The following is a 25,020-nucleotide window of genomic DNA, read 5'->3' as shown; positions in this document are numbered from 1 at the left end:
TCCCTCTGAACGGTGCTGGCAGTGCACACGTCTGCTTCCTAAGTATTATCAAAACAAACCCCTGGTTAAAACTTTGGCTAAAGATTTCACTGTCAGTGAAGTTGCACAGTTCACTTGGCATTTAGATTGCTCATCTGGTAGATAGGGCACCTCATATACTAAAGCTACGAGATCCTCTGCAGCAGCTGTAGTCTTGTATTTATTCCACTGATTGAATTCAACAAAATGTTTTAAAAAGCTGCACCGCTCAGACCAGTGCTTGTAACTGCACTATTTTTTATAGTAAATAGTTTTATATTGGTTCAGGTAGATTATATATGATGTAAATGATTAGAGCTCTAATTATTGATAACAAACAACAATTTTTAACAAGTAAATGTAAAAAATGGTTTTAATGAAATTCAGATTTTAGTGATTGTAGCCCCTCAAATGTAAATATTGGAACTATGCTTTGGCTATTTTAGTAATGTTTACATAATCACATTTATGAATTGCACTGATTTACACTTGGATATATGTTTTTCCTGCCAAGAATAAAGAAAACCTACATTTATTTCAACATATGCACAGCTAATTATGCAACCAAGCACCCTGTTGATTTACCATTAAGATTGCATTAGATGAGAAGAAGAAACTGGAGAGTGCATGTGTGTGGTGTGACCAACATACTGAACATTTAACTTGGCATCTTTAAATCACCTGTACTCTTAAGACCACACAATAGAAATCAAATTATTTTTAAGAGAGAAGTGCATCAACGTGTGAACATGAAAGTAACACCAGTCCACGCTCTCTCTGATGCTGCTGTTAACTTAGTGTCAACATAGTCGTTACAAATGACTTTTACAGAGAGACAGGGCGCCATTCTTAGTTGAAGGTATCTGAAGTGAACATAATTCCTCACATAAAGACACCTTATCTCAAGCAGTCCAAACGGTGGCTGCGCAGATGGATCAAAGATCAACCCATCTGGTGAGGAACCAAGCCAGGGAGCGTCAGGGTGGACAATGAGGCCATGAGGCCTATAGTTAAAGTTTTTCAATTTGCAGTTTTCTCCAGCTGCGTTAAACTCCATGTCTGTCCCTGTGCTCACGTCTGCAGTCTGTCTCATTCCTTTGAGGATTCTCTCTGCACAGTTTCACTCCTCATATAACAAACCTCTTAAACATGAAGATGTAATCTTGGCCTGTGGAGCTGATGCCACTCCTGGTTGGCTGCCTGTTCTCCTGTTGCTGTCTCAATCTTATTTGCCATGTCGTCTGTGCTTTCAAGGTGGAAGAGTTCATCCTCACTGCAGACATGCACACACTCTGTGGGGTTCAGCCTGTACTCACAGTGTAGAGTAGCAGTGGCAGGTAAAGAGGAGGATCTTGGTAAATGTTTACAGATGTTGTGGCTAATTTGGGCTGCTGGTAAGAAAGCACACTTACCAATGCTGTCTCAACACAGGTTTTCTCATCACTGATGCCCATGGTTGCTGTTAGAGGTCAATCTGTTACATCAAAGTCTTCGCATGATTCTCCAGTGTTTAGCAAGGAGATGTGAAGTGGGTCACCAGCCAAGTCGTTGTGCAGTTTATTTCTGTTAAATGCCTCACATAATAATATGAGGGTAAAATGAGGCACTGTGAAAGTCATCTGTGCAATAATGACAATAATAATAATAATAATAATAATAATAATAATAACAACAACAACAATATATACACTAAAAAACTACCTCGCACACAATAGTTTTGCACCTGAGCACTTAAAGTTTGAGCACTTTATTCATCACTTAAATCACTTTTAACTGGATTGTCAACGTCTGACAGTTTTTGGTCTGTTTACAAGTTTTACTGTTATGTTTGTTTGTCTTTACTTTTGTGAATAGCTGCTATAGGATGTATATATAATTATATTAATTATATTTAAACATTTCACTTTCTATTGTGCTTGGAGCATGTTACCTGACTGTTGTACACTAATATTGTATATAACAGCAGCTTACTATCTCACCTGATTCCTCCTTCCATGACTCGATTGAGCCTTGGTCTGGTGATGACCATTTTAATAGCTGGCCCTGGTTCCAACCCCTGAAAAAAAGCAATAACAAATATTTAAAAAAAAATACTTATCAAAAAAGCATATAACATATTACTTATTGCAGGTTAGAAAAGAACATTAAAGGGTCAGGCCTAAACATGAATCTCAGTGCTGTTTGGGTTTGTCCCACTGTTGCTCTGTCTCGGTGTAGGTGTGAAGAGACAACCTGCACCTTCATTTCTGATTGAAAGAGCAAGGTTCACACTGTGCAATTTTGTCAGTCGCGCGATTCAGCTCCTGCTCAAACTGCACGATTGACTCGCAGGGGTTAGAAGTTCGTAGGTCACGATGCAGGGTCTCACACTATACGACCCGATGCTCTGATGCGACCTGAGTGCTCACACTGTGCGTCCATAAAATGAAGGTTATAACAGAAATTCTGTCGCTCGCTCTCCCTCTCTGTCTTTCACTCACACAGACGCACACCACCACCATCAACTTTGCTAAATTGCTAATGAAAAACATTGATCAGGCAGCTGTGATTGAGCAGCAATGTCTATCCAACTATTTTCACGGTTGTTGTGGTCGTGATAATTTTGTGAGGCCACATCGAAAAGGCTCGGATGAGCTTTCCAAAGTTCTACAAGTGCCTCCATCGCTTGTGTCCAGATCACACGCTGCACTGCCGTGCTGCGCCGTCTTTTTCGCTGACATTTGTGTTTGCGCGTGCGCAGTGTGAGAAGCTGCGGTGGCACCCTCTCACGACTTCATGACGGTCGCGAGGATTTCAAACAGGTTTGAAATCCTCAGGACCAAGCGATTGATGATCGGGAGCTGGTCGTGAGGTGTCAATCGCTTCTCGTTACCCCACGTACACTACACGATGCACGACGCACGATGAAGGCCAAAATCACCAAAACGGTCGCACGACTCAAAAATCGGCTCACAATGGGCCAAAAATCACACAGTGTCTGCCCAGCATAAGCCCAGACGACACTGCCAGCTACACACCAACACCGATCAGAAATAAGGACAACAGGGTCCCGAACCTCTGCTCTGTCTGTACTAAAGCACATAGAGAGGCAGTCTTACACACAATGGCTATACAATAATTCAGAGGCAGAGGCCTGTGACATCCACCAGGTACAAAGAGGGCTAGATGATGGCACTGAAAATAAAGCTGGAGTTAGTCAGAGTCATTTATAATTCTGTGAATTCATCTTTTTACAAGTAGACAAACAGCAGCACTGAACTGAATTGAACAACCATGCACGCACTGTTTACCAAGTCTCTCAGAGTATAATTTCTCTGACCTTTCTCAGTGTCCGACAGAGTACCCGAATAGCATACTTTTATTAGAATGTAATTTTAATAAATAGCACTAGAATACAGGTAACTGATATTCAATTACCCTAAGTTTTAAAAGTTATTTCTGGAAATAAATTTAATTCAAGTGTCAAAATGAAAATAAAACCTTTTTTCAATGTGGCATTTTGTGTATGATTTATAAGACAACACATAAAGTTCAACTTAAGTGACGATCAAAGACTGCAGGTCATTAATCAATGTATAAAACTAAAATAAATGTATTTTAGTTACACAGCACAAAACACGGAAGCAAGACGTGTAATTAGAATTACATATAATAAATATGAATTCATTAGTGCAATTTCTTTAACCATAGAGAGAATGACTAAATCCTTCAGGACAATGTCATATCAGTGCACCGAACTCACTATGTTGTCCATCTAACAGGGCCTCAACATGTTCTCACTGTAATTTCCCCTCATGAATGAATTTATGCTGCACTAATCTGAATGTTCGGAGGGAAATCAAACGCATTTTACTGGCAGTACTCAAGCTGACTTACCTTTGCTTGAATGACGACGTATTCACAACGTGGAGTCTAAAAATAGCCAAATCTTGTAACCAACCATTGGTTAATCGGATGTGCGCCTCCAGCCATTTATAATTGCGAAACTGGTTCTCTTTGTATGCGCTGACTCCACAGGTACGGAAATATATCAGGCTTCGGGGTTTCTGCTCCACTGCCGTTTTTTCATACGGGTCCACATTTCCAATGCACGCTATTTTTTGCAAGTACCGTCTATTCGCACCCGACACAATCTGAGTCTATAAAGTTCTTTTTGTTTTGAGCTGCTTTTAAGTACGGTTTGTATCTTCCTTCCAAACGAGTGCGTTTGTTTTGATTCGTGGCCTGATAAAATGGTGGCATGCTCCCACAATGCATTGCGGCGTGACGTCAACTCCAAAGCCCTATAACTGATTTTATAAATCTCAAATTTTATATAATCTTATAAAATAGTAATGATAATTCCATAATTAAAATTAGACGAGTTAACAAAAAAAAAAACAACCCCAAAACAGTGATAACATAAAATCAACACAAGGCAGTCCAATCACGAAACACAATCGTAGTTAGCCAATCAGGGCGGGTGACAACAGATTACATCACAAGTTGTAACTTAAAGACCGGCGGGAACCTTATTTGATCTTTCTAAGATACTTCGAGGGACACAGACGGCTCTTACTGTTCTTAACAACTTCATAAAACGTAAGTATTGAATTTTGAGGGAGTTTTTTTTTTTACTACCCTTATAATATGTATAATACAATATAGGGCAAGACACAAGATCTAGCCATTTAACTTGCTGTCAATATAAAGACTGTCAAAGTACCAAAATTTAATCTGACTTTTCTTTCTTTTTCCTATGTTACGTTTCTATTGCAGAGAAATTCATTATCGATAAATTCACATTTAATATTGACAGTAATGTATTAGTGGGTGTCATAGTTGATGAACTTATTGTCTCATGGGTATTTAATTGAAAAAAGATCTAAATGTATTAATGAAAAATAATTTCAGTCCTAATTTTTTATATGAAATATTAAGATCTTAACGAATTTGACAAATCTTCAAGATCTATAACAGTTTTATAAACTTTAAGATGTTAAGTTTGAGCTGTGAGTCTCTAAATTTGCTTAAGGCTGGCACTCTGCCCTGGCAACAACACTTTCTAGCACTTTCTCAATTAAGCTATACAAAAACTGAATAACCAATAGGACTTAAGCTAAAAGACTTAAACAAAAACCTAATGGAAACCATATTTTGAATAACTTCATTTCCCACAATGCCTCAGAGCCATTACTCGTCAAAAAAAGGCCATTTTCTGTGCGGTTACAGAGGTTGTGACTGACATGAAAGCGTGCTAGATTACTGTCATTCTATTGGCTCAAATGATTAACAAGGGGGACCAATAGAAAGAGCCAAAGCCACAGGAACTATGCAAGTGCATTACGTTCGTGTGTGTGTGTGTGTGTGTGTGTGTATGTGTGTACGGGTTCGTACTATCCTGGTGGGGACCAAAATCTGACTTTTACTATCCTGGTGGGGACTTTCTGCACCGTGGGGACCAAAATCCAGGTCCCCTCGGGGTTGAAAGCAATTTTCACACTCAAAATGCGGTTTTACTGTCAGGGTTACAATTAGGTTATGGTTAGGTTTAGGGTAAGGGTTAGGGTTAGGCATTCATTTTTAATGGTTAGGGTTAGGGTAAGGGGCTAGGGAAAGCATTATGTCAATGGGATGTCCCCACGAGGATAGCAAACCAGACATGTGTGTGTGTGTGTGTGTGTGTGTGTGTGGAGAGGGGGGGGGGGTAATCTCCAACAAACAACAAATATTTTAGGCATTTAAATAAAGTTAAATCATTTCTTGTTCACAAATTTAGAGCCAAAGAAGGTATTCACAAATTATGAATACCCGGCTTTGTCCTAACTAAAACTGTTGTTTCACTGTGTTTCACTTCAGCAGCATCAGTCTTTGCAAAGATAATATTCATGTTATGATTCCTTATTTTCTGGAGTGTATTGCCAGCATATTTTCAAAGGACATTATATGCTAGAAAATACAAAAAATAAATGAATAAAAATTTGGTAAGAAAAAACATCTCATTGGTTCTATGAGTATGAGTTCAGTCTTCAGTTACTTTGACCAACTCTCTTTGCTGTAATATTTGCATTAATTCAATGAAATCTTAGAACTGTTAGCTTTATTTTAAAACCGACATTGTATTTAATATCAGAAAAATACTTTTAGACAGGCCTGGGTTTTTTGGCCTGTCATTTTTAAGCGGGAACCTCAGAAAGGTATTTTTGAGTTTTGTTTGACATCAGAAAGCAAAGAGACTGCACAAAATCTACAGGTGTTACCATATTATAAAACCCTTGGTTGTAACAGAAATGTATTAATTTCTTAATATTTTTTGTGTTGCCTTTTTTTCAGAATGGCTTTAATGAAGCTTCTAAATACCCGCCCTGACACGCCATATTTCCGGCCACCTCCACTGCACTTCAGAGTGTTAAGATCATGCGACCAGCTGAGGGTCACTAGCTGGGACTTCACAGATGGGACAGCTAAACCCCTGATAACCAAAAAGAACAAAGTGGCAGCCATCACAGATAGCCAGACTGTGACCAAGGTCACGATATTTGAGGAGTTTGCCTCTAAAATCCAGCAGGGGGGGTGTTATATAATGAGAGGGTATGAACTCAGGGGCACGGCCCCACCATACAATATAAATATAACTGCACGAACACAATTTTTTAGGGCACCCACCCTAACTGTTATTGAAGATCGTTTCACAGAAGCAGAGCATCTTCTGCATCCTCCTGCTCCACTCACACCTCTGAAGATGAGCTCCACAAATGGCGGGCTCATCACAGTCCAAGGGGAGGTGGTGGAGGTAAGTATTTGTGGTTCCATCAGAATTTACATGGCTTTAGGTTTCCAAATAACCCATTATTGCGTGTATTTTTTTACAGTTAAAAATAATTTTTGCTGTCAAGCAGAGACTAAATTCTGTTAAGATTGTTAAGCACAATTTTTAAAAAATATTTTCCTAAGACCGTTTCTGGTATTTATGCAGCCAATTTGCATTGTGTCTACATACATTTGTATTGTAAGGGCTAGATTCTAATGAACAGTCTCTACTTGATAATAAAAAAACAAACAGAATAATTATTTTATATACCTGTATATATAAATTTATACAAAGGTCTTCATCTTAATATATACTTTATAATAAAAATAAAAGCAGATACAATGGAAACTGGCAAAATTACCCTGAATTGGGCATAATGGACACCAACTAGAATTTGTAAACTGGCAAACTTTTCATTTATGTTGCTGTCACTTAAGAATCCAACTAAGTTACAAATCTATTGTTTGTAGAAAGATTTCCTTCAAGCTGTTTCATAATCATGAAAAACATCCTAATAAACTGCTTCTGATAAGTTCAATGAAGAATACTTAATAACAGCAATAATATAATCTAAAAATCTTACTTAAGAAATAAAAACCTACCACATATCAATACACTAACTATTACTGATATTTTATTTCAATTTACTTTTCAGTTTTCTGCAGTAAAGGACGTACTGTCAGGAAAACAGCACGTTCCCTTGCGAAATCTCCAGCTAAAGGAGGTAATGATGCAATTTCAGTTTTATATTGAAATTGGTTAAACTAATGTGACAAATTTGACATTGCTGGTACATGAGCAGAGTGTATGAGGCTGTGGGCTTTCTTTTTCTAGTTACTGGATTTTGGATTATTTAATTAATAAATCTTTAATTCTGTCATATATATATATATATATATATATCATATTATCTTATACACACACACACACACACATACATATAGATGTCCAGATGAACATAATCCCAAGACGTCTTTGGGATTTAATTACCTGCATGATTGATCATGCATCATATAATGCATAATGTAACACATACATATAAACGTATAAACACAATGTGTGTGTCTTGGTGACTTACTGAAACCACATGATGACCATAGATTTTCTTTTTGGATAAAAAAAGGGAATGTTTGCAGGGCTAAATATGTGCTTATGCTTTGTCAACAGACAAAAGTAGAGGACAGAGCGGAGGTCCTCATCATTGGTGTGGCTACGAGTGACAAGCCGAACCAGCTTGAGGTGCTTTTGGATGATGGGCAGAGCCTCTTCATCGACAGTGAGCTCTGGAAACCATTTGATAATGAACTTGAGGAGGCAGCGGTCAGGGTAAAAGTTCAAATTAAGGGGAAGCAAATTATGCAGATTAAAAAAGAATCACTGTGAATAATTAAAAAAATGTACAGTTCCTTTGTTTGTTACTTGTTTGTTTGTTCAAAAATATAAAATGTTATATTTTATAAATTAAAAACAATGAAGTTCATTTTTTCTATGTATTTATAATTTTTAATCACACATTGTTAAATACTTAAGTGACAGCAACATAAATGAAAAGTTTGCCAGTTTACAAATTCTAGTTGGTGTCCATTATGCCCAATTCAGGGTAATTTTGCCAGTTTCCATTGTATCTGTTTTTATTTTTATTATAAAGTATAAGATGAAGACCTTTGTGTAAATTTATATACACAGGTATATAAAATAATTATTCTGTTTGTTTTTTATTATCAAGTAGAGACTGTTCATTAGAATCTAGCCCTGTACCATAGTTAACTGTTTTAACTTTAACTTATTTTTGAAAAATCTAATAAATCAAATAAATAGCTGGAAATACATAAAACAGTCTTGTGTCTATTAAATGAAGCTGAAAGTATGGTTACTAAAACATTCTTTGTGTGACAACAACAACCAACATCTGAACACAGTCAAGACCAAGAAAAGGAGATGGTAATCGACTTCTGGAGAACAAGGTGATCTGAGCACTTTACCTTGATGAGGAGGTAGAAAGGGTAGAAATCTATAAGTTTCTCAGGGCCCACATCTTGGCCAACTTTACCAGGTCCACAAACATTTCCCACCAGGTAGGGAAAGCACAACAAAGGTTGCATTTTCTCAGGAAGCTGTGTCAGGCCCAAATAACTCAAATACTTCTAATTAACACCTACCGTTCCACCATTGACAGCCTTCTGACCTACTACTCTACACTGGTGCAACTGCTGTACTGTGGAAGACAAAAGCAAACTGCAGCAGGTGGTGAGGGCAGCAGAGCAGGCAATTGGCACTTCACTAACTCCCCTCAGAGAAATTTATACAGGCAGACTTCAGCGAAAACTCAGCATCATCATCAATCACCCCTCTCACCCTGGACACTCACTCCCCCCCCCCGCTTTGCCCCCCTGTTACAAATATATATATGTATGTATGTATATATATATATATATATATATATATATATATATATACATATATATATATATATATATATATATATATATATATATATATATATATATATATATATTTGTGTTTGTTTAAAATGTTTTGAACACTGGAAGGCTATAAATGTTTGGGGGTTTTTTTAAAAGAAGAATAACAGAACAGATCAAGGCTTAATGTTTTATTTTGTACATAATAAAGGGGGCAGGTCTATCAACAATATTTGATTTGTACCTTTTGAAAAAACCAAAAAAATTCCTTTCATTATTCATTTTAACATTCCTGCTCTTTTAATTTTTTATTCAAATAATTGTGGAAGAGCAAAATGATGAACTTGAGATTTCTGGGTAGACATGATATCAATGAGAATAGAATAGAATAGAATAGAATAATCCTTTAATTGTCCCACAAGGGGAAATTTGGTTGTATCAGCAGCACAAAAAAAGAAAACACACACACACACACACACACACAAACAGAACAGGACACAGAACAGAAACACGATTTTTACATAGGTACATTAATTTACATTAATTACATTACAAATTAATCTAAAATCTATACAAACAATTGAAGCATCCGTTGGAATTGTGAATACATCCTTGTTTGCCATGTTTACATTTATGGCCCTAAGATGCGCAGACACATGATAGGCTATTAACTGCAAAAATATATACATATATAAACAGGAAATGAGAGACAAAATATATTCTCTGATTTGCTGGAGTTTTGTGAACATCCCGTATGGCAAGGATAAACATTAAAACTCCCAAGAGCTTCTTTTTTTCATTTAGTTTAGTTTTAGTTTTAGTTTAGCTTTCCTGATTTGATGATAAACTACAGAATATTGTTGAAATGAAGTTCACATTATGAAATATTTCAAGTATGGAGAGTCACACAGCTGAACAATTGATGCACATATTTAAAGAAACAGGGATCAAATAAAGAACATTGCTGTGGAATAAATTACATTGAAAAATAATCACTGCCCTGTGTTAGAGAGTGATTTATGATCAGGTATTAATTGGGTTAACTTTACCTCTTACAGCTTTTCACATAGTGCTGTGACCAGGATAAAATTTATCATAAAGTAGCTGTAAACAGTAGACTCATTAACATGAATATTATGGTTCTACTGTGATCAAAACTCATGTCAGCTGTGTGACCTCATAAAATGATAACCAGAAACACATATGACTGGATGTGATCTTCATGAACTTCATAAACTTTTCAAATAGACTTAATGGGTCAAACTATATGTCTGACCCATTATCTATATATATTAGAGCAGTCTAAGCCCAGATGTGGAAAACCACTGTTACACCTATTCTATACTCATGTACTTACTGACACCCCATACTAAGGCAGTATTCATACAAACACACTTTGAGCTGTTTTTATTTATCCTCTTAAACACTCTTGATTTTTTCGCATTTTGAGGTTGTGTAATCTCTATAAAAAGATTATGTGTAATGGTTCAATAGATTCTGATTTAAATGTCCATAATAATTAAATTATCATTATTGTGCATCCTACAATTCAAGATTTAGAGCTGTGTGTTTGTATGAATTCAGCTTGCTATACTTATAGACTAAAATTATACAAATCCACTATTTAACCAAACAAGTTATGTTGTTTGGCTAAACAGATTGGGTTTGTTCTACAACATAATTATTCAACAATTGAAAATGCAAAACAATATAATTGCACATTTATCCAAAAATGGTGCAATTACTTATTTCATAGGTCTGATATTGTTTGTTAAATCTGGTGACACAAACAGAGTCAAAAATTCATTGTTGGTGTAACATGTGGCTCTTTTTAACTTTGACCAATGATGTGCTGGTAAAAATAAATAAAAAATATGTTAATTAAAAATTGTTTTTGTTTAGAAAAAGGACTGAAATTACATGGAAACTGTCACCTTAAAGCGTAATTTTAAATACCATCACAAACAGATGTTTTCCAAACAGTTAACAAAGCTGCAGCACATCCGGTCACTGCATCTAAATCTAAAAGAAGACAAAAACATATCAAATATAATTTACACAATGGAAGACTTTTGATTTAATAAATGAGCTCAAAAAAGTGTTACCTTTGAATATTTGTGGGAAAAATCTGATGCTATCCGAAGAATGCAAAGTCACACTGGAAACGATGACAGGCTTGCAGCCCTCTCTCTTCCTGGAGTGAGGTGCCAGATCAGTAGCAGTGAGTTGACAGAAGTCGGTGTCTGTAAGAGCGGTCAAACACTGATACTCTGTCCACTTGCGTAGAGTCTAAGAAGCTGGAATGCAGGTCTGCAGGATGAGCTTGTTCTAAAAAAAATACAGAAAAGGAACATTTTATTTGTGTTAAGGCCTAAAAACTACAAATAAGTTATACAATGAACAATTTTGAAATACCTTATAGGTGCTGCAGGCCACATAACCAGAATCCAGAGCAATCTCACACTCACATGATGGTGAGGAAAGACATGAGCTCTGCAATGAGGTTTGAATGTCTCAGTTGGGACACTGAAGAACTCAGAAGAAAGCATTACCTGCACATAGAGACAGAGTAGAAAAAGCATAGATTTGTAATCCATAATGTGAATTAAAATTCAAAAATTGTCAACAAGTATAATCATTTGAGTGTGGAATTATTTTTGCAATAAACAGGATTTAAATTAATTAAATGAATTAAAAGCACTGACATTTTTTTATCAAAGATAAAGAATAATACCTCTCTCTGCTCTGAGGATCACTGAGCATCTCTGACAGGAAATACAGTTTCCTCAGTATGAGTCATCATTGATGGTCTCAGAGGTGTGTAGTGTGGCAGCATGATGATGGTCTCCAGATCAGGTAGGAGGTCAGGTGATGGGTGTGTCATCTTCTCCATTGAAAACACACTGGTATGGCAGTTCATAACACAGCAGTCTCCTTGTAGCATGTAGTTATCTGTGCAGTCCAGCACTGATGGATCAGGTTTGGCTCAGCAGTTCATGAAGATGGTGTTAAGATGTTGATGTTTCAGCTGAGGATGGTGAAGTTTGAAGGTTTTGCCACAAAGGAAACAGGACTGTGTATGCCCTGTCTGAAAAAATACATCTACAAAACATAAAGTGCTTTTAACACCACCCACCCTTCCCACCCACCCATCTCAGCCCCCAAGTGTCTATGTAATGCTGGTATGGGGTGTCAGTTACTAAATCTAATTAGTGCGTCAGAAAGCGGGGGCTACACCTAAAGCCCCCGCTTTCTGATGTCTTTGTTTATTAGCAGCTTTTTCCAGCTGCTCAGAGAATTCTGACTTGGCCTTTATCCACCCAAACCCAAACCCACCCGGATAAAGGCCAAGTCAGAAAATGGATGCAGAAACTTTCCATGTACTTCTAAATCAGTTTCTATACATATTCTGTAAGCTGTAAAAATGTTGTTCTCTACATAATATATCATTATAGACATCTCTGGTAGCCTAAAGATAGTTTAAAACTTTTAAAAAATTTTACCTGTAAAACATGATAAGCAAAACCTCATTCATCCCAAAAACATTTGATTCTACAAAATTTACTATAATCAAGAAAACATTATTGTCTGTATTTATTCATGTGACCCATAATAAATACCTGCATTTATCTGGGATTTATTTATTTACTATTTCATATTTGAAAGCACTTTGAGGGGAAGCTCTCGTTTGTTGAGATATATACGTCAGAGTAAAAAAAAGTATCAAAAAAGGAGATGACAATTAACATCCATGAAAAAATGCATTAGTAGATTTAGTCATTTAAAACATGAGAATAAAAAATAAATTATGTCCGTTTAATACTTTTTGCAGCATATTTCAGATCTGAGGTGCATGATAACAGAAAGCAGATCTCCCGGCTCTGCATGAAGTACAGCCATGATTTGGTGAAATGATTAATAACATTGCAATAAGAAAGGGTCTTCTGACAGACAGACTAAGGAAGACACTTTTTCAATGAAAAATCTTTTTCATGCTCTACAATCAGTAAACTCTGTAACAAACATGATCTGTAATTGTTTCAAAACTCACCACACGACTTCATGATTGGCTGGAGGACAGGACACAAAACACAGGGTTGTGGTAACTGTAATATGTTCTCAGGACACCTGAATGGAGACATTGCTGTGGCTGAGAAATAAAAATGAGGTCAAGCAGGGTGTTCTTGTCTGTAGTGGCAGAAGTGATCAGCTGTGAATACCCTCTAGACTGAAACTGCTCCAGAATCTGTTTTCTTCCACTCTGTAACTGGTTTTCATTAAAATCTCCACACACAATTATTGGGTGACAGTCCATTATTTCAAGTGAATCTAAAAGACTTACCAGGTTTTGCATGAACGGTGCCAAACTGTAGTCAGGGGGTCTGTACACAACAGCAATGAGCGCAGGGAATGGAGCCTGAACCTTCAACACTAAAAACTCAAGATCAGTGACATTATGCAGATACTGTTTTACCTGAACCTGAAAATGATTCCTCAAATACACAACAACTCCACCACCACTTCTGCTGGCCATGTGAGGAAAGTTTGTGTAGGACACATGTCTGTTGCGTTTGAACATGGTGTAGCCGTCCAAATGAAGACTATCTGCAACAAAGGAGCCTTGGAGGTGAGACTCTGTGAGACACAAAACATCTGCTAAACACATTTCATGATGACTCTTGATGTCACTGATGTGAGATGGCAAACCCTCCGTATTGTGATGGATCAGTGTAAGAGTGTCAGGTCTGCTGGCTGTTTCTCTGACCTGAAGAAGAGGCATCATTTCCTCAACACTGGCTTGTCTCATGGTTTGGAGCGCTGCAGTTACCTCGGGATTGGCGTAAATCTTTTTCTCATCCAAGTCCTGTAAATAGAGTCCACTGAGAGACGTCACCCTGCTGAGAGCAACATAAGCCATACCTGGTTCAAAAATGTTCTTCATTGAAACTACAGCTGTCTGTGTTGTAAGACCCTGGGTTTTGTGAATTGTGCAGGCGAATGCTAGCTTTACAGGAAACTGTCTGCGTACCGCTCCTTTAAACTTCAGACTCTCCTCTGCTCTCTCAATGTAAACCAGATCATCAGATGCTGCATTAGCACTGTGGTTGTGTCTCATAGGCTGCCGGTTGTCCATTCTGAGCCCCAGTTTAATTATTTGTCCATCATTTTCAGATCTCACCACCTTTATCAGCATACCAAAAGCACCATTGACCAAACCGTTTAGTGTGTCCAAGTTTCTGGTCAGCATCACTCGAGCTCCTTCAGCAACATTCAGGGTGTCAGGTAAATCATTTCGCCCACCTGTAAATGGTTTGTCTCTTCGTGCCATTCTGCCTGTACGTTTATCCTTCTGGAAATCAAATCAAATCAAATCACTTTTATTGTCACATCACATGTGCAGGTACACTGGTACAGTACATGTGAGTGAAATTCTTGTGTGCGAGCTTCACAAGCAACAGAGTTGTGCAAAATACAATAATGTAAAACAAGCAAAATATAAAAATGGCTAATCTAAAAAGTAATAAATATATGTACAATATGTAAAGGTTACTGAATGTGTATACTAAATATGTTTTTCTACGTGTGTGTGTTTGAGTGTGTATATAGTATGTATATACATGTTTTACAAATGAAATAAAGTAAACAATAAAATAAGATATATAAAATATACAGAGGTTGGTATGTGCAAAACAGTGGTATTTATATACAGTATGGAGTGCATAATGTTGAAGTTCCAGTAGTGAGGGTGAGGTGTCTATGAAGTGTTCAGCAGTCTGATGGCCTGATGGAAAAAGCTGTCTCTCAGTCTGCTGGTACGGGACCGGATGCTGCAGAACCTCCTTCCTGATGGTAGTAGTCTGAACAGTTTATGGCTGGGGTGACTGGAGTCCTTGATGATCCTCCCCGCTTTCCTCAGGCACCGCTTCCTGTAGATGTCTTGGAGGGAGGGAAGCTCACCTCCAATTATCCGTTCAGCACACCGCCCTACTCTCTGGAGAGCTTTGCGGTTGTGAGCAGTGCTGTTGCCGTACCAGGTGGTGATGCATCCAGTGAGGATGCTCTCAATGGCACAGCGATAGAAGGTCCTGAGGATGCGGGGGCTCATGCCGAATCTTTTCAGTCTCCTGAGAAAGAAGAGGCGCTGCTGCGCCTTCTTCACTGTTTTGTTTATGTGTACTGACCACGTAAGATCCTCAGCCAGATGTACACCAAGGAAGCGGAAGCTGCTCACTCTCTCCACAGCGGCGCCGTTGATGGTGATGGGGGTGTGTACTCCTCTGCACCTCCGGAAGTCCACTATCAACTCCTTTGTCTTTGCGACGTTGAGGGTGAGATGGTTGTCTTGACACCAGTGGGTCAGGGCGCTGACCTCCTCCCTGTAGGCCGTCTCATCACCGTTGGTAATAAGACCCACCACTGTAGTGTCGTCCGCAAACTTCACAATGATGTTGGAGTTTCTAGTGGCCGTGCAGTCGTAGGTGTAGAGTGAGTACAGGAGAGGGCTCAGTACACACCCCTGTGGAGCACCAGTGTTCAGTGTGATGGGGGATGAGGTGGTGCTGCCCAGTCTGACCACTTGGCGTCTGTCAGACAGGAAGTTAAGGATCCAGCTGCCGAGGGAGCTGCTCAGTCCTAGATCCTGCAGTTTCCTGTCCAGCTTCGAGGGAACGATGGTGTTGAATGCTGAGCTGTAATCTGCAATGAGGTTTGAATGTCTCAGTTGGGACACTGAAGAACTCAGAAGAAAGCATTACCTGCACATAGAGACAGAGACATATGTGTCTCTCTTCTCCAGGTGTGACAGGGCAGCATGGAGTGTCAGGGCTATGGCATCATCAGTGGACCTGTTGTGGCAGTATGCGAACTGTAGAGGGTCCAGTGAGTCGGGTAGTGCAGAGCAGATGAAGTTCCTGACCAGCTTCTCGAAGCATTTGCTCACGATGGGGGTCAGGGCTACGGGTCGCCAGTCGTTCAATGAGGAGATGGTGGAGGATTTGGGTACAGGGACGATGGTGGCCATTTTGAAGCAGGCTGGGACTACAGACAGAGAGAGGGAAAGGTTGAAGATGTGTGTAAACACTCCAGCCAGCTGAGCCGCGCATGACTTGAGGACGCGGCCGGGAATCCCGTCCGGACCAGTAGCTTTGCGTGCGTTCACCCTCCTGAAGCACTTCCGCACATCCTCCTCAGACACAGTGTGCGCACTGACGTCATCCGCGGTGCGCACACTGTCCGGTCTCGTGGTGTCCGCTGTGTCGAATCTAGCGTAGAATACGTTTAGATCCTCACACAGAGAGGCCGTGGTCTGCGGTGTGCTGGTTTTCCCTCTAAAGTCTGTGATCGTGTTTAGTCCCTGCCACATACTCCGAGGGTTGTCAAAATGTTGTTCCACCCTGTCCCTGTACTCACGTTTGGCTGCTTTGATCGTCTTCCGGAGTTGGTAATGTGCGTGTTTGTAGTCCGATGTGTTCGCGGAGGCAAAAGCGGTGCTCCGTGCCGCCAGTGCTGTGCGAACATCTCCGTTAAATCGTCTGCATTGATGATTATAATGTTTGAATGAAGCTTCTTGAGCGTATCTGTGTTGTGGGATTCCACATTCTTGTTGGTGGCATAAATGTGTAAGACCTCGATTGGACATTCTTCTGGTACAGTCACAGCCTGTGACAACAAATCTCTGTCGCACTGAGAAAGCTCATCTGTCTTTTCTTTCACTCTAATCCTGTTCAACATCTCTGCAAAGGCCACATCATCTTTCTGACGCATGATCTCGGTTAGAGTGATCATCTGAAAATGTTCCTGCCATAGGTCAATCTGTTCTGGATCATAAACACAGAGAGTTTTAGACTGTCGAACTGGTGGCAGCTGGTAAAAATCTCCAACAGCTAAAACTGACATTCCACCAAAAGGTCTCTGAGTGCCTTTGATTTGTTTCAGTCTTGCATCCACATAGGCAAAAAGGGGTTTTGAAACCATTGAAATCTCATCAATAACAATAATTTCAGCATTCATAAGCTCAGATCTGACTTCATCCAGTTGGTTACCAAGTCCTTGAATGGGTGGTTTCAGACTCCTGGGTAGTTTCAGTAGAGAATGCAATGTAGAGCCATTGATAGAAAAAGCTGCTGTCCCGGTAAATGACGTCAGTAAAACAGTTGGATTTGATATGTCAGCTTCTTCTGCATTAGCAGGCACTCTGCTCAAGATCTTTGATGCTTCAGAGTGAATACATTTAATCAGATGTGACTTTCCAGTTCCTGCACCGCCGTTGATATAGTAGAAAAATGGATCTGGGTTCAAACCACAAACGTGCTGAATACACCAGTCTCTTATGGCATAGAACACGCAGGCCTGCTTCTGGTTCAGATTCTGATACATTACACGTACCACGGCTGGATCGACTGCAGGTTGTTCTCTGATCTCTGTTACAGCATCAGACTGACGACTGTAGTCGGGGACATTCTCCTGTTCGTTCTCATCATCAGAATGTCTCTCAGGAAGATTCTCATCACATTGCAACCTCACAACTTCAGATTCAGGAGCCAGATTACACCATTCATCAATAACAACATCCCTATTTTGTTCAAACTCTTCCAGTGCACTCTCAATATCCTCAGAGTTCTTCTCATACTTGTCTTTATTTCTCTTCACAACCCTTTTCACAGACTCACTGTGGTCTGAACATGGAAGTCGTACAAAACCTGAGTTGTAGAAGGACTGATAGGTTTGGAACCCTTGTGGTTTCAGTTCCTGCTCTGATCTGTATGGAAGGTAAAGTCTCAACAGTCGTCCATAATATTGCTCAGGATCTTTTTCCTGTGAACAGTGGTAATACCTGATTATAGCTGGTTTATCATTCTTTCGCCTTTGTACAAATCCAAGCTGGTTTAGAAGAGGAAGCACATCTTTTCCTTCATTTGGACCACTCACCAACCGGCACAAGGCAGCAAAATCAGCCAGGGACATTTCCTCATATTCTGGTGTCTCAGGTCTGCATTTGTATTTATCACTCAAACTTGTCATCCAAATATTACAACTGTCATGTGTTGTGGATTCCAGGTAGCTCATCGGGCGACTCATTTTTACAGGGTTATCATCTGTTGGTACAAATACAACACTGCGGGAACATTTTTTCATTTTTAGGCCACAGACTCGAGTCACACACTCCTGTGCACTGATTTCTCTCTTTTTTGAATAAGCCTGCATCACAGCTCTCATTTCATCACATTCATTGACCGTGTTCTTATCAGAGTTGTCAATAACTGTCTTTAGGTATTCAGAGAGGCCAGATTCTTTCTTCGTTATATATTTACAGAGGTATTCTATACATGAATAGGCATTCAAAATTAATGAGACATCTAAATTAGAGTTCCAGGCTTCAAGCAGGTGTGGGTTGTAATTGTTGATCCAACAGTCCTTTGGGTCACGTTTCAGAATCAGCGCTGTTTTCTTGTTTATGTCTTGGAGGCATTGCTCATACTCATTCATTGTCAAGTTGCATCGTGACAGAATCTGCTCTATGGTGAGAGAAGCAGCTTCAGGTTCCTTCAGCAGGTTCAACAAAGGTCTGAGTTTGGCTTTTGCAGCTTCAGTGTCTGAATCCTCATCCTGTCTCACAATCATTGTTCTTGTGGATGGCGGTTTTGGAAACCCAAATCTACAACCAGAGTTCACACTCTTAAAGCATGTTTTTGTGTGGCTTTTGCTGTGCTTTTGTAGTTCAGTGACTTTTTTGTGCAGTTCAGGCTGTTTTTCTGGATCAGGGAGTTGAGCTGAGATGTATCTGTCCACAAAGTCACAGACAGTTTGGTCATCATCCACATCTACTTCTACCTTTTCTCGAATCCACAGCAACATGTGTATATGTGGACTACCTCTGTGCTGGAACTCAACTCTGTAAAAGTAATCAATGATTTCACCAAGGGGCTGTGCAGGAGAAAAAAGCAAATCTCTGAACAAAGCCTCAACACGCTTATCAAACATTCGCATCGTGGTTACTGGATTTGATCTTAGAATTTCACACTTTTCTGACCAGTCTAGGGCTTCAAAATCAACCTCTTCACCTTGTTGTCTCTTTATTGCTTGAATCACTTCAGGCCATCTCATCTCAGCAGCAGAGAAAGTGACAAAGAACTGAGGTGTTCCTATTTGACGGACCATACTGAATAAATCTCTGGTAGTTTTCTGCCAGTAAGCTGGAGTTCCTCTGAGTGGCTGCATAAATCTGATTGCATCTTTATTTCTTACCAGCTTCTCTACTTCTGTCTTACTTTGTAACATTCCTGATGTGATTTTGCGTCCATCTTTGGTCATAGTTTTACCTTTCCTTAGCTGTATTGTCATGCTGGAATTAGCCAAGTGTATTTCAGTGACAAACTGTGAGAAAAACAGGTAATTTGTATCTTTAGCAAATCTTGCATCAATGTTGAAAAGCCTTGACTTGAAGTAAGCACTTGGTGTGAGTTTAAGATGTCTCTTTTCATCCAGTGTATTCTGACCAGTAGGAAACTGCACAGGAAATGCCATGGCTTCCAAATGAGGAGTTCTGAAGAAGCTAACAGGATTGTTTCTTTCTGCAGGAGCCACACAATATGTGTTATCAGTGAAACAGAGAATCTCTTCTGAAATGTCTACAGGCTGCAGACAACTTTCTAGAGCAAAACCTCCATTGTTCAAATCACTTTCTGGTTCCTCTGGATTTTGTTCCTCTGGCTGTTCATCACAGGATTGCATATTAATATCTTGTTCACTTTCAGACTCGGTTTCACTCAAAAGGGCATCTCTTTCATAGTTGTCAATTTCCATCAAATCTGCTTCATTATAATCATCACTTGCCATGCTGGCTTCATCACTGCTGTCATCATCAGGTAACGTTGGATCACAAAGCAATGCATCATCTCTGATAACAATATCTGTGTACTGTGGATGAATCTGTTTCAGTTTACGCAGGGCTTGGATCAGTTTAGACCAGGTGACAGTCTGGAACAGCTGATGGCCTTTGTAGCACAGTCGTCTTTTAAGCTTGATCCTCATTATCTGCGATGGGCTTCTGAGCCTCGGTAAACAGTCAACTGTTTGTTGGACCTCAGATGGTACACACACCACATTACCACGTATGAGTCTCTGTCTGCCCTTTGGAAGTGGAATAATCTTTGCAAATGGTATGCATTTGGCAATCAGATGTCTCTCCAGAATGTTGAGATCACACAGTTCAGCTGGAATATCCTGCAGTTCTAAACCATTGACAGCAGCAAGCCTTGGCATGCGTCCACTTTTGAGGGAACTGTGACACGTGTGACAGATATACTCCTTTTTTCTCTCAACAGGAAAGCTGCAGTGATCATTACATGCTTCATCACACACATGAACAAATTTACCAGTTAGACACTGTTGAGCAACAGTTTGGTGTTTTGAGTAATTTTCTCTTTTGCAGATTTTCACCTGATTAGGAAAAGAAGCTTTTAGACAAACAGTACAAACATAAGATGGTGCTGATTTAATGTTTGATCTGAAACGAGATATGGCCTCATTCATTAAAGTGTTATCTGGATTAGACTGTAAACTTTCAGCTTGTTGATGCATTTGGCGATATTTTCTTTTTATGTTCATTGCACATCTGATATTATGCATCTGTCTAAAAGAAAAACTGTTCCAATATTTTACTCTCATTTGTTCTCTCATATTGTCCTTGTGTTGCTGCTGAATTTGTGTCTCTTCTCTATAACGTTTAGTCATGTAAGATCGTTTTTTCTGTTTAAATTCTTCACTTTCTTTATATACATTATATACATATGACCTCATGTAAGCTTTATGTTTCTCTCTGAATCCAGCACAAGTTCTGTAATTTCTTCTTATACGTTCCTTCTGTTTTTCTCGGAAAATGGGAGATTCTCTATATGTTCTTGTTATACGTTCCTTCTGCTTCTCTCTGAATAAAGAATCTTCTTTATACATCCTTATGACACGTTCTCTTTTTTTCTCTCTAATTTTAGCACTGTCTCTATAGATTTTTCTAAAATATTCTCTCTGTTTCTCTCTATATGTAGCATTGAGTTTATACAGATTATTTTTGTACACACTTTTTTTCTTACTGTGATCAGAATCATGAGACTTTCTACTAGAATCTTTTTTCTTTGCCTTAAAGCTTTCATCAAAAGTGTACGTCTGTCTTTCTTTCTTTTTCTGATTTTCCTTTCTCTGTGGTAGTTTTTCTTGGACCAATAGTCGTCTCCTAATCTTTCTCCTTTTCTGTTTAGTACGCTTCAACAGTTTATGTGAGAGTTCCTCTGTTGTCTCAGTTAAACAGGAGGCAGTGTTTAAATCATTCTGAGGAACAGATTCTTTTGTTACCTGAGTGTCTCTTACAGAAGATGCAGAGGTTTCTATTTCTAAATAATCAGAAGGACGATTGCTCAGCTCAGCAGCTGGCTCATTTGAATAATCCACTCTGGATGACATCACTTCAGTGGCTAAAGTATCGGTCACAGTTTTTTGTGTCTGCTCAGTGGATTTTGAGGTTTCAAATTCAGGTTCATTTAAAGCTGGTGCTGGAACAGTTGTAGCTGTTTTGATCAGCATCTCTTTGGTCAGCAGCGTTTGCACTCTGAAACTCAACAGGCTGTAGCTCATAAGTGCAGGTTGGCGCGATGCTAAGCATTCGGTACAAGTGTTTGATCCTGTCAATCATGTCGTTAAGACGTGTGAATTTTAACATAACTGCAGTTCCACCACTTACAGCTAGCGACAATGGCATTCCTGTAGACTTACGTGTGTGAGGGTCAAAATATGCGTAATCACCAGAAGTCAGCCTGCAAACTGCGATGACATTTCCTCCCATGACTAGCAAAGCATAGCGAACCGCTGAAGCCAAACACTGTAGTCCCTGTTCAAGGCTCGGAAGGTGATCTGTACCATCAAATGTGCCATAATGAGCAAACTGAGACATATCCACTTGATACTCGTGTCTGCGGCTGGTGACCACTGTGGGAAGCTCATCACAGGCTAGAAACACGCTGTTCACAAACCTCTTTCTGGCATCTGAATACACGGCATGGCCTTTGTCCAACACACGGTTCAGATCTGCTCTGGTAATGAATTCATCCTCGTGTAAGAACGACAGGAAAACCAAACTGTTCGCCATGCATTGCTGATTCCGGTACTTTCCATACCTAGGAGAAGCCTGGCTTCGGGATGCACAGATGCTACTCACTCGTGGACGACTTTCACTGCTTGTAACCTGTACATGAGACAGTCCTGGAGCTTCTCCATCATGCTGCGTTTGCACAGTTACCTGGGGTTCATTCTGGATTACCTGCTGTACTTTAGCATTTGGCACAGATGATGAGCAAACGCCTCTCTTTACCACATCTGCATAAGACACTGCAGCTGTCTGAGCACTGCTCTGCACTTCTGGACTGGGAATAGTTGCAACAGACACTTTTACCTGCTCACCGCTCTGAGAAAGTTACCTGTTCTTTCTGCTTTTGCCATCTAAGCTTCTGGGACTGCGACCTTTGACCTTTTCTTGGCATTTTGTTGAAGTACAAACTGGACCTTATATGTAAACAAAACTCAACCTGTAAACACTGTAAAACTAATGACTTTAATGACTATTAAATCAGAGATTTATCAGAATTGATGTAAAATGCTGACTTAAATACAAACTCAATATAAAAGTTATTTAAAGTTCTTTGAAAACACTTTGGTCTGTTTTATTGTAGCTTTTTCAAAAACTGTATATTATTACTTCTTTTTTTTTTTTTTTAACCAGACGGGATAACAAATAGGTCTATACTTCTGTAAAGTAATATGCAGAATAAGTCTCAACAACAATCAACAGGCTATAATAAAACTCTTAGCTTTTAAGTAGACTGTGTAAATCTTTCAGATATTTAAAATTTAAAGCAAATATAAGGAGCTGTGATGGTGTGGTGATCAGATGACAGGCGATGGGGATTCTTCAGCTGGACGTTCTGCAGCAGTCAGGAAACAGGAAGTCTGTGTTCTCAGGGCTGCCTCTAGATGACAACTGTAACTGAACACTTACACTGAGTGACAAAAAAGGGTTTGTCCTTAAATAATAATAGTATAAACTTGTAGTCAAATGTTATAGCCAATGAAACAGACTTGAAAAATATATTTGAATCCAATTTATTATTTATGTGAATATAAGTCTGAATGTATGTATTACAAAATAACCAGATTATCTTATTACAAATAAACCTTGAAAAAGGTGTGTATTTTATATAATTTATCAAAGTAACAGCGCCCGTAAGCCAAACTATCAGTGTTTATTCCAAAGTGTAATGTAAAAATTAAAATGACAAATGTAGGACTGTGTAAGTAGTTTCTACTGTGAGTTCTACTGTAGTGTAATTCTACTACTGTAATTTCAACTTTCTACTTGTGATTTTCAGCAAAATGACTGGATGTGAGAGAGTTTAACGACAGGAAAGATGGGGCAGCACTTCAAACCAATTCTATGTGGTACACGGCACTCAAAAATCTGTCAAATGTTTTAGTATGTCTTTGGTAAGCTACAAAGCAGCATCACTTGATGTATTGTCGGAGCATGGCTACCATAGTCACCACCCTCGTAGAGTAATTCGTACTGTGCTCCAACGTAATATGGTGTGTGTGTATAAGGGCCTGGCACCTATTGAGAGCCATGCTTATGAAGCAGACTTCAAACTGATCAATCCACATTCATCAATCCACAAATCCTGAAAAGTGAGTGTATTCTGTATTTTATGTCTTACAACTGAACAATTTTGAGAGTTATTGTAAATGAGTTGAATAAAGTTTGACTTATCTGTTTTGTTTGGCTTAATGTGCCTTAGAATTTAGTGCGCCTTACAGTCCGAAAAATACAGAACATATATATCATTACACACTGAAGAGTTGTACAGTACATTATTAGATTCAACTGAATGAAAATGTTTAACATATGGTGGTGGAACATTTCTGAGGACATTTTTGCATTCTATTAACACAATAAAAACAAACAGAGTCTGTAAACCAAGATGTGGTGCTACAGTAACTTACTGCAAACATTATATGGTCAAGCTAAACCCACACAATGAAGTTAGAGCAGACAGTTTCAAACCACCTGCTTTAAACACTTCACATGCACTCAACTTAAACTTATGACACATCACATGTTCCTAAATGCCCAAAGGTCTCAAATTCCCGTTTCTGTGTGTACTTACCTGGTACAACAGTATATCATAATGTCCGGGGAGCCGTTAACATAAAAGTAAAAAATAATTTACTCAGTATGACTTTTGGCAAAATGAAAAATTTGGAGACAGATGACTCCTATACAGCAGTTTATACATATTTCAGTCAAATATGGGGCATGTTTAATACACACCCCGCTAAATCTACAATAAACTTAGCATGGCTGATATTAGGGCCTAATTAAAAATGTAGTATGATGATAAGAGAGATCTGTAAGTCTGGAAATGTTCACATAGACTTTTCTAGGATTTGATGATTGCCAATAGCTGTGCTCACTCACAGCACTAAACTGAATCTCCTATAATGAGAAACATTTCCCAGCACTGCACATCAGACAAACCTTTACTTACCAGACTTGAGACGATCAGATCAGCAGTCTAGAGTAAGGAAACAATTCATCAGATCACTGTTTGATGATTCAGACTGTTGAGCCTCTTCACACACAATCCAATTTACTGTGACACAAATTAACTAGTACTTTAAGGCTTTATGAGCTTACTGTAGTGTAAAGAGGAGATAAATGAAATGCAGCGTCTCACATGGCATGTGTAATAA

General features: G+C 39.0%; 2 protein-coding genes across 8 annotated transcripts in view; both read left to right on the top strand.

Moving 5' to 3' along the window:
- The window catches only part of fat3a (FAT atypical cadherin 3a), a 335,255-nt gene that overhangs the window by 64,748 nt on the left and 245,487 nt on the right, over positions 1-25,020 (top strand). The gene's annotated exons all lie outside the window — the stretch shown is intronic.
- Positions 6,134-8,560, top strand: LOC134640563 (uncharacterized). Its single transcript, XM_063492476.1, has 3 exons — positions 6,134-6,790; positions 7,464-7,532; positions 7,976-8,560. The coding sequence occupies exons 1-3, from the start codon at positions 6,332-6,334 to the stop codon at positions 8,189-8,191; spliced, it is 744 nt and encodes a 247-aa protein (XP_063348546.1). The 5' UTR covers positions 6,134-6,331; the 3' UTR covers positions 8,192-8,560.

This window comes from Pelmatolapia mariae, linkage group LG14 (genome assembly GCF_036321145.2).
Source record: "Pelmatolapia mariae isolate MD_Pm_ZW linkage group LG14, Pm_UMD_F_2, whole genome shotgun sequence".
Classification (NCBI taxonomy): domain Eukaryota; kingdom Metazoa; phylum Chordata; class Actinopteri; order Cichliformes; family Cichlidae; genus Pelmatolapia; species Pelmatolapia mariae.
This window is presented reverse-complemented; position numbering and strand designations above follow the sequence as displayed.